This window comes from Verruconis gallopava (genome assembly GCF_000836295.1).
Source record: "Verruconis gallopava strain CBS 43764 unplaced genomic scaffold supercont1.10, whole genome shotgun sequence".
NCBI lineage: Eukaryota > Fungi > Ascomycota > Dothideomycetes > Venturiales > Sympoventuriaceae > Verruconis > Verruconis gallopava.
The window spans coordinates 663,022-678,257 of NW_015622146.1; the positions used below are offsets into that span (position 1 = coordinate 663,022).

A 15,236-nucleotide genomic window follows, 5' to 3' on the forward strand; every position below is an offset into this window, starting at 1 on the left:
CTTTTTGGGCCGCGCACGACCCCTCCGTCATTTCAATGCTGCTTCGCTCAATGCAGCGAGATGGAGGACATGCTTTGGGAGGGAGAGCAGGCCAATACTGCTGTCAGAGTCATGCAGATGACGACACGGCCAGTGACTCTGTGAGACATGAGCGATCTGATCGCGGATGCAGAGCAGTCAACCTCTCCTGACGTGCGCAAGAGAGGAGAATCCAGAAAGGATCATGCATAATTTAGCAAACTACGGACCGCAACTTTGCATTTGGACGAGTTGTTAGTCGATTGCCGAAGATCACAAATCAAAGACTCGTCACGGCGTGCGTGATGAGACCGGGTTCAACAGAGCCGCCGGAGGGATTTCCAAGATCAAACTTATCAATCTTATCTCTCAGGCACTTTGGCGCGAACGATTCCTATTCAGGCAAACGCCCTCGACGTCCGTTGGCCAGGCGGTACCTACAAGTATTCATCATTCGGCCCCATCCGGACATCCGTTCATCAATTTCCAGGAGCATGTGCAAGATTTCGCTTCGTTCCGAAAGGGCACTCATCTAGGCTCAGGAGCATCGGCCCGTCGACACATCGTGCGGCCACGTTCGCGACGTTGGTTGCCAGAATTTGCATGTGCCGCGGCTGTTCACGATCACGTTCTCGCAGCAGGGCCATCGACAGGGATCTTGGCTAAAGTCGACGTCAGTATAACTATTTATGGATGGCCGTCTCTGAACATTAGCGTTTGCGCCAGCTCTTCTCTCTCTACCGACATTTTCTTGCACGTTCATTTCAGACTATTCTCGAAATCCTTCACGTCATGCCGACCAACCCGGACTGGGTTAAGGCCCTGAAGCCGGCGACAGATGGCGCGGCGTTGCTCAAGAAAGAGCGAGCAAAGTCGGATTTGCCCGTCGAAAAACTAACCGTATTCCTGTTTGGTGAGGAGTTCCTGGAGACGAGGCGTAACATATTGAAAGTGCTGCAATCAGAGAAAATCTTTGACAAGTCAGCGAATTACTACTCCGGTCGGATACAACGGTTTGAAGCCGCACTGGCTCGAGCGAAGAGACTGCGAATGCTGGCTGTTGAGCATGATTGGTCCCTAGAAGATCACAATGTCGCAGTTGATCTGTTGGCGGAGCCCATTCCATACATGCTTCATGGCACAATGTTCTTGGTAGGCGACTAGCCATCCAAGTCGGAGTTCTAAGAAACTGACCGCAAACTAGCTCACTCTCTTCAATCAAGCCTCGGAAAAGCAGGCGGCAAAGTACTTCATGAAAGCCATGAATTATGAGATCATTGGATGCTATGCGCAGACCGAGCTTGGACACGGCAGCAACGTAAAGGGTCTAGAAACAACAGCGACGTGGAACCCCGACGACAAAACATTCACCATTCACTCTCCCACACTTACAGCCTCGAAATGGTGGATTGGCACTCTTGGTCGTACTGCAAACTATGCAGTGGTCATGGCTCAGCTCATCGTGAACGGTGAAAACCACGGCCCACATCCTTTCGTGGTACAAATCCGCGATATGAAGACGCACCAACCTCTTGAGGGAGTTCATATCGGCGATGTGGGTCCTAAAGTTGGGTACAACACCATGGACAACGGCTTCATGTTGTTCAACAACTATAAAGTACCACATGAAGCCATGCTCGCAAGATATTCAAGGGTAGATCCGGAGACAAACACGTATATCAAGCCTCCGTCCGCGGCCCTGGTCTATGGTACAATGACATGGGTGCGCTCTACAATCGTCTGGCAGGCTGGAGGAGTGCTTGCACGCGGTGTAACGATTGCCATTAGGTACTGTGCTGTTCGACAGCAGTTCCAAGACAAGGACTCAGAAAGCCCAGACGGCAGCGAAACACAAGTTCTCGACTACACAATGGTATCGTACCGGTTGTTGACATTGTTGGCAGCAACGTTTGCTTTGCATTTCTCCGGAAAGCTCATGATGGAAATGTACCAGAAAGGACAGAGAAATCTGAGCGATAAAATCAGCGAGAAAGAGAAAGAGGAGATCCTGTCCATGATGGCGGACCTCCACGCCACCTCCTGTGGACTCAAGTCCCTGGCCAGCACAACAGCTGCAGATGGACTTGAGCAGGCGAGACGAGCGTGTGGCGGGCATGGCTACTCGAGTTTTAGCGGCATTGGCCCGCTCTTTGCTGACTACCTCCCCAATGTCACCTGGGAAGGCGATAATTACATGCTGACGCAACAAGTCGCCAATTACGTAAGTTTCGCTCTTGTCTAGATTGCGCTTTTTCCTGGTAATTAACTTGATTATAGCTTCTCAAAACAGCACGATCGGTCAGAATGGGTTTCCCTCCCGTGAATGACACAGCTACAATCTTCCGCTATTTCTATGACCGTGCTGAAATGGGCTGCGCCTTCGACATTCTCGGCTCCGATGCTGATATCGTCGCCGCGTTTGCATGGCGGAGCTCGTTCCTGGCGTTCAATCTGCTCGACAAGCGCGACTCCGAGAAGATGGCTTGGAACGATCTACTGGTCGACATGTACCGTCTCTCAAAGGCGCACTCGCAATACATGATAGTCAAGAACTTCTACGACACCCTAAACTCGGAGGAGACGAAGAAATCCCTGGACGAGAAGACGTTGGAAATCATGTGGAAACTCTTCCGTCTGTATTCGCTTAACACCTTGGAGTCCGAGGCCAGCGAGTTTTACGCGTCCGGCGCGGTCACGGTCAAGCAGGCCATGTTGACTCGGCAGTCAGCCGTGATGAAGCTTCTCAAAGAAATCAGGCCACATGCCGTGCGCTTGGTAGACGCATGGGATTTCCCTGATTGGCAACTGGACAGTGCCCTCGGCCGATACGACGGTAAGGTGTACGAGGACATGTTCCGGCGTGCAAGTGAGCTCAACCCACTCAACGAGATCACCGTTGATCCGTATCCGAGCTCGACTACCATTTTCAAGAGCACCGGGAACTTGAAGAGCAAGCTATAGAACAAGTACGTTTATTCGTTTCACAAGTTGGCAGTGGCGACGTGGTGGATCTAGCATAAAGCGATCACATAGATACCATTTTATCATAGACTTGTAGCATGTTAAAAAAAGAGCATAGAATAGTGCGGCCATCAAACCATCTTCTAATGTAAATTGAAAAAAAAAAGTTTTAAAAATCGCCTTACGTCTCGAACATCTCTTGCAGAGCTACGCCAGGAGTAGTGTACGCATTGAATGAAATCCAGCCGTGATAAAACATACTGGCCTTTCCAGGTCCTTTCTACGGGTTCAGGAACGTTTTTCTATCTTTCTTCTCCCTCCTACAGGCTGGACGTGCTGAAACGATCGCGGCGTACTCCAAAACGTTGGCTGTTGTTGTCGGGCACTACTGTAAGCGCGCGCGTCAAGCTCTCTCGGGGTTGGAAAAAAAAAAAACAAAAAAAACTACAACCAACCAAAGTGCGTCGGCCTCAACAAGACTTTGGACCGTGCAAGTTTGGCCCCTTCGAGACGTGTTATGCCAATTGGGAGGATTGGAGGCAAAAAGAAGAAAGAAAACAAAAACGGGGTAGACGTAATCTGAAGCTGCTTGCAACAACGGCGGTTCTGCTCACATGTATAGACGTCGCCGGGTGCGCTGGCTTTGCTTGGGGATGACAAGCCCTGCAGAAACCGAGTTGGCGAAGTCAGAAGGGAAATCTACGAGTTTTCAAAATCATGCAGGGGATCTTTTTTTTTTTTTTTTTTTTCTATCTTGTTGTTGAATCATCATCCACTTGCGCTGATGCGACGACCAGGAAATCCGGCCTCCAGAATTGGCGCCGGTTTCAGCCCTTGCTTCCGGACACGACGAGCTGCGTGAAGAAAGGTGGTGGCCTTGAGGATGGACTGTAAAAGGGGGGAAGTGCCAGTCCGTTCAGTCTGTCTTTGCGGTTCTTAAAATCAGCGACGACGCCTTCCCCCTCCTCAAGGTGTGCGAATCCCCACACCGTTCGGGGCAAGAAGATAGGACCTCGTCGCTGCCCCTTCCCCTTGAGAGTCTCTCGAAGATGGCCGACGCCTTCAGCGTGGACGACATCATTCGGTTCCGCCACATGCGGCAGATCGTGTCCGTCTACGAGGAAGACCCGGACCACGTCCTGCGCCGCCGATTCAAGAAGCTGCATTTCTACAACCTGTGCCATAAGCACAACGTCCTCGTCGAACTTGACCACAGGGTCAGGGACCTGGAGCGCACGCTGACGCAGCCGAAGGGCGGCGACGCGTTGTCCGTGTCCGTTGCGACGCGCGACCTCGGCGGTCTCGACGGTCTGCTCAAGGACATCGACCGGGCACTCAAAGATTTCGGTAAGGAGCATTTTTTCCACAACCAGGTGCGAAACGGTGGAACGTTTGGTTAAACCCTTCTTCTCTTTCGAGAACCGTAGACGAAGCGTCGTTGCTGTATCAGCGAAGCTCTGAAGCGCCTCGGGCGCCTCGAAGTTTCCTCAACCAGATTCGGCTGGCGGCGTGGGAGCAGAGGCAGCTCTATCATCGCCAATACAACATCGAAGAAGGCTGGTCGGAATGCACTCTCCACGCCGCGTCGAGTAAAGGAGCGGTACAGAGGAGCATCGCCTGGTGTATCCGATTTTGCATGAAGATTGGCTCGTTTTTCGTCAAGGTATGTATCTTGGCAATTCCAGACGCTGTTGATATTTTGGCCACTTACAATCTGCTACAGAATTCGAAAGGCCATGTTTCGAATTCGAAGGATCCCATCAAGGACGATCCTCTGATGAAACATTATTCGAACAAAAAAATCAAAATTGTGGAAGATATTTTCGTAAATGTTGGATTTTGCTCGCTTTTGCTGGTGCCGACGTTTCTTCTTACGTATTTGCGGAGCCAGAATGCAAAGCTCATCGTCATAGCTGTGTTCGTGTGCCTCTCTACGTTGCTGTCTTCGTTCCTTGCGACCGCGGCGCACAAACCTGGACTCGCAATCGTAGCTGGGTAAGTACCAGCGTCACCGTATGTATCATGTGCTGACATGCTCTAGGTACGCAGCAATCTTGGTTGTATTTCTTAACAACGGTTCATGTACATAGTCTTGGCTGAATAAAAACCAACTTGAAAAACGCGCACCAGTGTTACCCATCAACGTGCTTGAAACTCTCGTTAAAATCATTGTACCAAGTGGACCGTAGTTTCGGAGAGCTAGTTATATCAGCCCTGTCGAGCGCATATATTTTGCCCTCACGGCTTCGTTTAACCTGAAATTCGACAAGTTTCCAAGAATGATAGGTATCGATGGCCACGTTAGAAAGCTCTGGCAGAAACGTCACAACATTCTCAGCAATTTTGATCAATTTCATCTTTGTAGTTTGAATCGAAGTGGACCTGCTACTTTCCTTCATGTATGCACGCAACGTATTTTGTCCTGCTTGTTCAATAATAAGGTGTCTTCTTGTCAAAGTCTCAACGTACTCTCCCTGGAGCTCCTTACATTCTTGAGAGCTGAATCCCTTGTCAGCTTGATGGCATCTAGTATCGGATTTTAAAATACTTTGCTTTTCTTTAAAGATCTCCGCCATCATTTGGCGAGAAAAGCGTATGGCAGGTTTTAATCCCAGAACTGACTGGATGATGAACTGGCTCACTACTAGAGATGGATCTGCTACCCCAGATGTGTTAGTCATCACAGACATGATCATTCCCATTTTCGGGATGATAAAGAAGTGGCTTGCGTATCCTCTCACGGCGCCAGCCTTCGAGATTGCCGCAATAGATTGTCCATCATAGCGGCCAAGTGTGTACACTTTTGATCCTGGAATGCGCTCAAACGATTCGGACCCTGTTGCTTCCGAGTCCAGGTCCGAGAAGATACCACCTAAGAAGCTACGTTTTATGCATTCTCCATCCGTAATCTCATCTTCGCTTCTGAAGAATATGTCGCGAAATCTTTCATCGCCGTTGAGCACCCGTCCGTGCAGGACCTGGAGGAATCTCGTCATGTCTTCCACGCAGCTGAATCCGCCACCGATGGCTAGTGCGGCGCCGCTGTCAAGAAACGACGGAATGTCGGTTTGGAGCAGCCCTGATTCTGCCGTGGTAACATGAGGAGATACAATCATGTGCTCCTTCTTCCTGAGTGTTTCCAAATCGAAGCAGGTATTGTTCATTCCGCAATAATTGAGTACAATCCTCTTTAGGGCCTGTGAAAGGGGCTCGCCAGTGGCATGCTCGATTATAAAAGCAAGAAACAGCGTATTCCAGTTGCTGTAACAGAACTTTCCTTTCGAGGGCTTGGGTATGCTATCCATGATATTTGCCACAGTCTCGCAGAAGGTGTCCTCAGACATGATGAATGTGCCGTCAAGCGCGATCAACCCTCTTTGAAACGCTGGGAACGCGTTTGTATGTGTCATTAGCTGACACAAATATGGCGTGTATTTTGCGGGCACCATAGCCGCTGGAAGCTTTCGAAGCTTTCGGAGAGCGTTGTACAGCCCAAAAGCGTCCGCTTCCCACGCGTTTGCCATGAGTCTGCGGACTTCGTGATCGTTCCCGAACACATCTCCTCCTTCTTCAATCATACGATAGAGCGCAAAGTTGATCAACGACTTCATGCCTGAGCCAAGTATGAACAGTCGCTGTGCCCCATTTGTGACACACCTGTCGTCTATGCCGTCTGCGGTCACAAAATCTTGAAGGAAACACTTGAACTCAGATTTCGAAGAAACAAACTCTGCTCGAATCGCGCAGGAATGGGCTTGGTATGCAGTGAGGATTTCTCTAATGAGACCTCTATCGATCGGCGGATCGGCTGGAGGCATGTTTCGCTCCTGGCGTCAAAGTAAAGGAGATGTTTTAGTCCTTCCGGCGGAGAAAAGAAGAGCTGGCGTGATTGAAGCCTATAACAATCCAACAAAAAACAGAACGTTGTAAAGATGGGAGTCGAGAAGCATATCAGAAGTCATCACAAGGAGGACTGGAGGTCTGTGAGTCCTTCAATGTTGCAGTTCTTCGCCAGGGAAGCCGCGGGAACTAGGAGTTCTCCTAGCCGGTACAATAGACTTTCGACTGGTGTACCAAACAATGAGTGCGGAGGCCGCTTGGCGACCGCAACCGCGCCTACTCACCATCAAGACGCCTACGAGACTGCGATCTATAATTTTTTGGAAGCATCTTGCAAAGCCCTCGATCTAGAAAGTTCCAATTTCAGGAATGCCTCGTCAGATTTCCGACCATGCGTTGATACCGAATGCGTTTACCCTGACCATCCTCGAGACCAGCATCAAGAGCCTCAGAAACGGACCGCGAAGCCAGCGTCGCGATCGTTCCATCTGCCTTGAAGAAGAGTGCAGATAAGGTAGATGATATGGATGCGTCAGTCGCGACCTGCAAGAGCTATGGAAATACGAGATGGGGATGCGTGAGGAAAGTAGGGGCTGGAGAGCAGAGAGCATGGTGATGATGGCCTGGGGACTGATGAAAGCAGCATGAAAAGACTAAGCTGGTCTGGAACGAGTAAGATAACGGTCAAAAGATTTGGATGGGACCACAAATTATCCTGATGATTGAAAAGGAAACTGTCACCGCTGTCCATCGTCCTCCATTCGAACTCTTCGCACACGACCATGTCAGCCAACAAGTCAACGCTTAGAAGAGACGCACGTCAAATTAAAAAATTCAACTTATTGACATGCATTTGGGTTGGGATTTGTGTTTCCAGCGCAGGGAATCTGGAGGGCATTCTGGGTTCCGTTGAAGGGACAAAATGGCCTTTATGCGTGGAAACCGCAGGACTGAAGTCATTGCAATTTCCTGTCAATCGCACCGGACATGTTCGCGCAGACACAAAACTGTAGTCGGTGGCGTGGGATAACCATTCATCATGGCTTGAGTCGTCCTCAGTTGTGAGATAGGATCTCGACATCCCCGTGACATGCAGGTTCACGTTTTCGTGTGAGGGCGGCTGCGTCTCCAGTCAATCAGACGCAACCACGAATGGCCCGGGCGCTCAAACTCTTCCGGCATATCTGGGGATCCTCAAAAGGTCAATCTGATGAGGGGGAGGGGGACATTTGAAGCTGACCCAAAACCACTTCTGCCCATCTCTGCGTTGCCGCATCCCAAAAAGCAACAGGCGTCATGTCAGGGGCATCCGCAGCTAGACCCGGAGATTTGGTCCGCAGCCCGTACACGGCGGACTTCACGTTAGCTAAAAATCGGCCGTCGTTCGCAACAGCTGGGTCGGACTCGAGGAACGATCGAGGGACAGACACGGACGCTCGGGCGGGTAGTGGCGGCCAGACAACCAAGAAGTCGAAAAAAGAAGACAAGGCAAAAGGTTCCGACAAGCCCAAGAAATCGGTAAGCAGAATTTGAAGGCAACAGCGTTCGAATCGACGGCTCCTGATCGGTTGAAAAGTCAGGCTGTGTGGTCACCTAAACTAGCACGTCGCACAAAGTCTTTCGTCCCCCGCCACTCGTGTTGCTTTCGGATTTCCAGGGCGCAAACCCATCAGATCGCTACTCGAGATGATGGTCTGCGTATGCTTTTACGGAACGAATGTCTCTCGCTTTGCTTGACTTGGGATCATCGTGCGATCTTTGGACTTGGTTCTTTTCTTAAGCTAACGGCAATCGGGTGTGGACCGGCCCGCCTCCTTCACCCGCACTAAAGTTCTTAGTGGAGGAGAACGAGCATGGCCTGACTTATCTAGGAAATTTAATTAATCAATTTCTCTACAATTTCGAAGTCGTTGGCGTTGCTTGCTTGTTGCTTGCTCAGGCCAGACGCATTTCCGTCTCGCGCTTTTTTTGTTCTCTTCTTCATTCTTTTCTCTCTTTTTTTTGCGGCTATTCTCGCTGAAGTTGGTCCAGTTGGCTGACACGTTCGACAAGGGCAAAATCACGTGTACGGACGAGGATTACACGATGTTGCGTCCGGCACGTATTTATTCTACCCGACTACATAAACTCAGAGTGAATGACAAGGCGACGATTTTTGCTGATTATGAGCTCTACTGGAAACGCCTGCTGCGAGACGCCCAAGGTCCTCCGGAATGTCATCTGCCAGAACAGGTTCTCTTCGCAAAGATGAACAGATTAGACTCTGGCTACTCTGTAGTGTCGACCAATATATTTTCCCTTTGCGTGGGTAGCAGGATGTACCAGGCTATAAATCATTCGTCTGGACCAAGTGAGGCGAGCGACGCACGTACAAAGTTGATGCAGTATTGTACGGTCGTCACAGAGACGACAGTCTGCTCTTAGAAGCTTTGCGCTTATGCAGTTGTAAGCGCACGGAGAAGAATTGTGGTTTTTAAGCCAAAAGCCTGTTCGATCCGTAGCAAGCATGTTTCGTACGCGGCTGCGTCATTTTTCGTCACGTCTACTGTGAGCCCCCACAGGATCGACGCGGGATGACCAGCCAGAGAAAAAAGATGGATGATCATAACAGGAGTGACGATGGTCAAAAAAAAGGAAAAAAAAAAAAAAAATGAACAGCTTAGAGCGCATTGGAGACAAGGAACACAACGTCTGCTCGTCCAGGTCTTTGTGCAGTTGTTCGAAACGCCGCCTTGCTGCGGCGAACATTGGTCTTGGCGGACGCAACACTCTGCGAGCAGCCTTTGTCCAGGACTCGCAGAGACGGAGCGCGCCTGGACGCTTGGTCTCGTCTGGCAAGACAAAGATTTCCTTTGGGCGGGCATTCGTGTAGCTCCCACGGGGTCGTGAACCGATCCACGCAGCCACGCTCGAAAGAAAAGAAAACCCAGCGGCGGACGGGCAGGTTCTCCACGGGGAAAACGGAGAAGGTTCGCGGCCGGTTCTGGAGCAGAGCGCAGACGAAAAGCGACCGGGTCGAGGGCGATGGTCCAGCGGACGAGACTGTCGAGTTATTGGATCGCGGGCTGGCCGTCGGGTGGATGAGCCGTGGGCAGCGTCGTGGACGGTCAGGATTTTCGCCGTTGGCCTGGCGGGACTTCCCTGGCCAAGACGTCCGACGCAATGCCGAGTGGCCGCGCTTTTTTGCCTTCCATGTCCCGTCGACACCTTTGAGCCTTCACATATACCAACCTAATTTCACGCCTGTGTCCCGTCCTGCTTTTGAGTCATCTCCACGGCTCGTTCGGACCGCGCTTCTTCGCATTGTCTGCTTTGTTCTCCTCCTTCCATTAGACTAGACGGGTCCATTCCCACGACGCGGATTCGCGCCCTTTTCCCCAGCCCTGCGATACAGAAAAATCTCGAAGCGGCTTCCTCCGCCATCCCCCCTTGGAACGAATCTGAAGAGCGACGAACAGCAACAGTCACATCACAAATGAAGGTCTTCTCATCGACGTCGACGTTTGACTACGACTGGGACCATGTGTCGACGAACCACTGGCAGAAATACTCGCCGTGGAACGAGCGGTGCGCGCATGTGATCGCCGTCGACACCCTCTCGCGGAGCGTCGACGAGAAAACAGGAATCGTACGTATCTCGTCATCCCCGTTGACTGCCGCAGGGGAATCAGGCTGCTGACAGCCGAGAACAAAACAGCTTCGGACCGAACGCCTCATAACGTGCCAGCAGAACGCTCCTGCCTGGCTCTCCCCTTTCCTGGGCAACACCAACACGTCCCTCGTGTACGAGGTGTCGTACATCGACCCGACGGCGAAGAAGCTGACGCTGTGCTCCCAAAACATGACCTGGTCCGACCTTCTGTCCGTGCGGGAGACGGTGTCGTACGCGCCCATCGAGGGCGACGCCTCCAAGACCAAGTTCTCCCAGCAGGCGCAGATAACGGCCATGTGCGGCGGCTGGCAGAAGATCAAGAACAAGATCGAGACCTTCACCGTCGAACGGTTCGGCGAGAACGCCGCCAAGGGCCGCGAAGGATTCGAGATGGTTTTGAGGAGGGCGAAAGAGGTCTTCCAAGAGGAGAGGGCCAAGCAGAAGCTGTAGCGATCCGCTCGCGGTCGGACAATTGGGCGGCGATGTTTTTTTCTTCTCTGAATGCTTAAAAAGTGTGCTGCGTTCTTAGCGAGTGCTTATTTTTAGACTCCACTCTCCTCAAAGACGGGACTGATGGATCGCGAGGCGTTTTTTACACGGCGGATAGGTCGGTCGGATCGGCAAAAGAAAAAGAGCATAGCAACCCCGGGCGTTTTTGCTTTCGCGGAGAGAAGAATCATTCAACACATTTTTTACACTGTTAGGACATGCGGAGACAGAGTAAAACCCGAGGCGCGTGTAAAACGTTGTAGCGGATATCATAGACGCTGATGTACGGAGCTAGATCGGGCTGGGTATTTTGTACTATCAATCTATCTATGGACAGACAAAAAGGTCACGAAGCTCACGTCCAATATTTTTTTCAAGCTTTATCTTACTATTGCGTTTCCGGAGGCGTCAATGAGGTGATCGTCGATCTTGACAGGATCTCCTCCTACGCCCGTTAAGATGACTCGGCTTACGCCGTCCTTGAGCGTCTGCACGGCAACTGGAGGCAGCAGCCCAGCATCCTGAGCTTGAATCTCTGACCCCCTCGCGCCTTGCCACCCTTCCTTGTCACCAATGACCGACTTGAGGACACCTGTCACCTTTGGTGCATCCTCCTCGAGGTGGTATATTACCGCATTGGGCCCTGCGTCAAAGGTGTAAGCAGCGACCAACTTGCCTGCTGCGGCGTTGATGGCTTCCACTATGCGAATCGCTGCCCAGGAGGTCTCATTCATGTACTTGATTGGCGGCTCGGTGTCCAGACAGGTAGCGTGGAAGCTGTTTGAATCTTTCATGGTCAGCCTTGCAAAAGCCTGAAAGTCCTTCTCCTGGATCGCCTTGTTCATCTCCTCCATCCTGGTCGGCACGTCGAGGACCCGCTGCTTCATGAACGTCGACGTGGCGACCGTCTGCTGCATCCCAGCCGTGCTGCCCACGTCCTTCTGCTTGTCGCTTGCCACCAGGATGATGGCGCGCATCTCGGGCCAGTGCGACACCGGTGCCACCTGGACTGCGAGCGAATCGCTTCCGTCGGCTTGCGATCCCATCTCCCACGCTACGTAGCCGCCAAACAGGGACCGACACGCCGAACCGGAGCCTTGCCTTGCGATTCTGCTGAGCTCCGTCGGCGAGCTATCCAGCTCATATAGGTTTGCGATGGCCCTCACCAAAGCCGCAAAGCCTGCTGCACTGCTCGCCAGTCCTGCTGCGGTGGGGAAATTATTCTCAGACACTATCTTCAGCTTCAGGTCCGCGAGCTTTGGCAGGCCCGGATTGGCGTTCTCAAGACGGGTGCGGAGGGAGCGCAGCTCACGGAGGCAAGCCTGTGTCCGAGCGCCAGAGATGTCTTGATCTTTGCCATTGAGAAGGAGGCTGTCCGTAGTGTAGATGGCTGAGCAGGACGCCGTTGTATGTGTACGAAGATCGTCTTGGGAGAGCGTAACGCTGAGGGAAGAGTTTGTTGGCAAGTTGAGTTTAGCATCGCGTTTGCCCCAGTATCTTGCAAAATGTCAGCGAGATTGGCTATCCAAAATCTGGAGCAAGGGGAGAGCAATCATTGCCTTGGTATTTAGCTGGGGGAGGGGTAACACACTTGATCACCGCAATGTTTACTGGAGCCGTCGTGCTCGCACGATAAATTTCTGCCATTGTGCTTGCTTCGTGGCCTGCAGAACGTCGAAAGCGCAGACCCAAAATCCTCGTTCTCGAGTGCCGAGCTAGATTTGGTCGGGTATCATGAAGATGGTTCAATCTTCACGGACACCGGGCACTCAAGAAATGAATTGGCGGTGCGCGAAGTCAACACATACGCAGGGTCCTGACAAGGGTTCGACCATGCCCTCGCATCACGTGGAGACGAACTCCCCTCGAGTCAAGGACGGACGATCTTATGAAAGACTATCTACGCACACAATTGCGGCTTCGAAAGAGACAATTGCAAAGGAGAGTGCTGAATTCAACATTACGTGCTAGCAAAAAACCCAACAATGGTTTCCCCTCATGGGAACCTGGCGTTGATAAAGAGACTCTCAATCAGCACCTTCGAGCTACCTGCCCCGAATACTTTGATCACGGTATTTCTGTAGCCATTCCTGCTGATCCCAATATCTCGGACAGATTTTATTTGTCCCTTTCTTAACTCATACCTCATACCTGTAGAATCAATAAACTGATCCAGAAGATCGTAAAGTTGTCTAGTCCCTTTCCACAACGATAGCGCACGAGATGCTAGCTCAACAAATAGTCATAAAGTACAAGGCGATCTCGACATGCCTCATGAATCAACTAGACCTATATTATGTGACTTTGATGTACTGACGAAGAGCAATTCCACGTAACTCGGAAGTTGACTGCCGGTATTTGGCGCTTAGCCATGTCCATCAGCAGATGTGATCCCATGTTGTCTGCTGCCACTTCGGCATCAATAAAAATGCGGACAAGGCAAAATCAATATTGACACGGGATAAGATTTCACATTGGAAGTAATTGTGTGGAAGCGCTCCCAAATGCTTTGAATTTGCATTTCCCGGCAGGTCTTGCGACTGCTGGCAACGGATGTCTGTAGCTGCACATTGAATAAACGAGAAGCAAAGATAGAGCAATTTCGGCGAGTCTACGATATCGGCAACCAGTTTCCTGATTGAGAAGTTTAGTCTCAAATCCAAACACATGAGGTAGAAACATTGTGGAAGACTAGGCATCTCATCCTAAATCATTGCGGGCCAAATTAGATGCGATTGTTCCGCAGGGACCACCAATGCGGAACATTCCGTCGCTCGACATCAGGAATCTTTTTTCAGAATACTTCCTGTGAGGCAACACAACATACAAGACATGACTTCACGATAACATCAATTGGATCTGCATTTCATTCCACTCATCGAAATGGGCGCCAATGTCAGTGCTGACCGTGAAGGCGTGCGTACACGGCCGCCCGCAAACCATCCTGGCGCGGATTCAGCGGCAGCGACTTGTCCCATCGACCACAAGTCGCGAGAAGCGTGGCTACAGCAGGCTCGCGCATCTGGACAGTCGGCGCCGCATCCTCTTCCTACATCACCATCACCAATACCCGCTGGCGAAAGCTGCGACTCTTCAAAGATCGATCAAACCCTTCAGTCACCCGGCCCTGTACGGTCACGACTTGGTCTCGGCACGCACAGAGAGGTCTCAAGTATACCACGAGCTTTCCCATCCGAGGCCGGCTCCCATCCGGCAAACAGCGAGGTCGAAAGCGGTAAAGACGCAAAGAGCGGGAACTGGATCTACCCGTCCGAACAGATGTTCTTCGAGGCCATGAAGCGCAAGAACTATTCCCCCGATGCGGCAGACATGCACGCCATCGTGCCGATACACAACGCTGTGAACGAGCGCGCATGGCATGAGATTCTAGCATGGGAGAGAGGATGGGGCGGCGAGAAATGCGGTGGTCCGAAGCTTGTGTCGTTCAGCGGCCAAGCCACGGCTTTGACGCCAAAGGCGAGGATCAACAGCCTGTTGGGCTACACGGCGCCGTTCGACAGGCACGACTGGGTTGTCGATCGATGCGGGACAAGGATCGAGTACGTGATAGATTTTTACGCTGGAAAGGACGAGGGAAAGCCTGGCAAGAGCCTGAATTTTTACCTGGATGTTCGACCAAAGTTGAACACTTGGGAAGGTATCAAGATGAGAGCGGCCAGTGTCTTTGGATTATAGTATGGTTGCATGTTCTGCATCGTGATCAATCGGTGGCACGAATGCAGGCATCTCCATCTTGTATTTGTATACATGTAAGAATACTTTGGATCTCTCCACCATAGCTACCGCAAAAGGACAGCTAAATTCATTCGTAACAGCGAGCGCATTTCTCGACGAACGTTCTGATTGAGCAAACATCCAAGTCTCGGCTAACACACATTTTTGCTGTCATCTCCACTCGCAAAAGAGCCGGCTGGGTTAGATTGAACTGCCCGAGTTTCTGGATAAAAAGAACCGTCTTAAAAACGAAGGTGAACAAGCTGGCTCGTTTGTTGGTGGGTGCAGCCAACGTAGACGTGGAAATGGGGAAACAGATCCGCCTGCAATCTTACAAAAACGGGGGCTGATTAGGAAAAGAGTCTGTTCTGCTCCTGGTTTGTTTGCCGGTCCACATCATTCCCTTTATCACGCTTGCGAAGAGTTCTTTCAAAACGCAAGCTAAATTTCTTGGACGCAGTACATCATTGGCCTTCATGAGCTCATGGAGCACATTACTCAACGTACGAATGATAAGGGCGTGATACAGCGCTCGGGTCAA

At 51.3% G+C, this 15,236-nt stretch overlaps 5 protein-coding genes across 5 annotated transcripts; 3 read left to right on the forward strand and 2 right to left on the reverse strand.

The window, feature by feature from the left end:
• The first annotated feature begins 412 nt into the window (after positions 1 to 412).
• Positions 413 to 3,144, forward strand: PV09_03883 (uncharacterized protein). The gene is made up of 3 exons (XM_016357147.1): positions 413 to 1,170; positions 1,223 to 2,239; positions 2,296 to 3,144. Exons 1-3 carry the CDS (start codon positions 811 to 813, stop codon positions 2,977 to 2,979), a joined length of 2,061 nt encoding a protein of 686 aa, XP_016215236.1. The 5' UTR covers positions 413 to 810; the 3' UTR covers positions 2,980 to 3,144.
• Positions 3,145 to 4,854: 1,710 nt separating this feature from the next.
• On the reverse strand, positions 4,855 to 7,103 carry PV09_03884 (uncharacterized protein). Its single transcript, XM_016357148.1, has one exon. The coding sequence runs from the start codon at positions 6,795 to 6,797 to the stop codon at positions 5,112 to 5,114; it is 1,686 nt and encodes a 561-aa protein (XP_016215237.1). The 5' UTR covers positions 6,798 to 7,103; the 3' UTR covers positions 4,855 to 5,111.
• Positions 7,104 to 9,853: 2,750 nt separating this feature from the next.
• Positions 9,854 to 11,606, forward strand: PV09_03885 (uncharacterized protein). Its single transcript, XM_016357149.1, has 2 exons — positions 9,854 to 10,447; positions 10,517 to 11,606. Exons 1-2 carry the CDS (start codon positions 10,295 to 10,297, stop codon positions 10,919 to 10,921), a joined length of 558 nt encoding a protein of 185 aa, XP_016215238.1. The 5' UTR covers positions 9,854 to 10,294; the 3' UTR covers positions 10,922 to 11,606.
• Positions 11,238 to 12,739, reverse strand: PV09_03886 (diphosphomevalonate decarboxylase). The gene is made up of 2 exons (XM_016357150.1): positions 12,552 to 12,739; positions 11,238 to 12,457 (listed from the first exon to the last, which is right to left on the reverse strand). Exons 1-2 carry the CDS (start codon positions 12,605 to 12,607, stop codon positions 11,341 to 11,343), a joined length of 1,173 nt encoding a protein of 390 aa, XP_016215239.1. The 5' UTR covers positions 12,608 to 12,739; the 3' UTR covers positions 11,238 to 11,340.
• A 1,040-nt stretch (positions 12,740 to 13,779) lies between these two features.
• Positions 13,780 to 14,847, forward strand: PV09_03887 (uncharacterized protein). Its single transcript, XM_016357151.1, has one exon. The coding sequence runs from the start codon at positions 13,844 to 13,846 to the stop codon at positions 14,654 to 14,656; it is 813 nt and encodes a 270-aa protein (XP_016215240.1). The 5' UTR covers positions 13,780 to 13,843; the 3' UTR covers positions 14,657 to 14,847.
• The last annotated feature ends 389 nt before the right edge of the window (positions 14,848 to 15,236 follow it).

Bases quoted from the DNA above. Each gene is read 5' to 3' on its own strand.
- PV09_03883 (XM_016357147.1), top strand. From the start codon at position 811: ATGCCGACCAACCCGGACTGGGTTAAGGCCCTGAAGCCGGCGACAGAT. The intron at 1,171-1,222 runs GTAGGCGACTAG...ACCGCAAACTAG, and splicing joins TTCATGGCACAATGTTCTTG to CTCACTCTCTTCAATCAAGC. The intron at 2,240-2,295 runs GTAAGTTTCGCT...ACTTGATTATAG, and splicing joins CGCAACAAGTCGCCAATTAC to CTTCTCAAAACAGCACGATC.
- PV09_03884 (XM_016357148.1), bottom strand. From the start codon at position 6,797: ATGCCTCCAGCCGATCCGCCGATCGATAGAGGTCTCATTAGAGAAATC.
- PV09_03885 (XM_016357149.1), top strand. From the start codon at position 10,295: ATGAAGGTCTTCTCATCGACGTCGACGTTTGACTACGACTGGGACCAT. The intron at 10,448-10,516 runs GTACGTATCTCG...AGAACAAAACAG, and splicing joins TCGACGAGAAAACAGGAATC to CTTCGGACCGAACGCCTCAT.
- PV09_03886 (XM_016357150.1), bottom strand. From the start codon at position 12,607: ATGGCAGAAATTTATCGTGCGAGCACGACGGCTCCAGTAAACATTGCG. The intron at 12,458-12,551 runs GTGTGTTACCCC...ACATTTTGCAAG, and splicing joins GTAAACATTGCGGTGATCAA to ATACTGGGGCAAACGCGATG.
- PV09_03887 (XM_016357151.1), top strand. From the start codon at position 13,844: ATGGGCGCCAATGTCAGTGCTGACCGTGAAGGCGTGCGTACACGGCCG.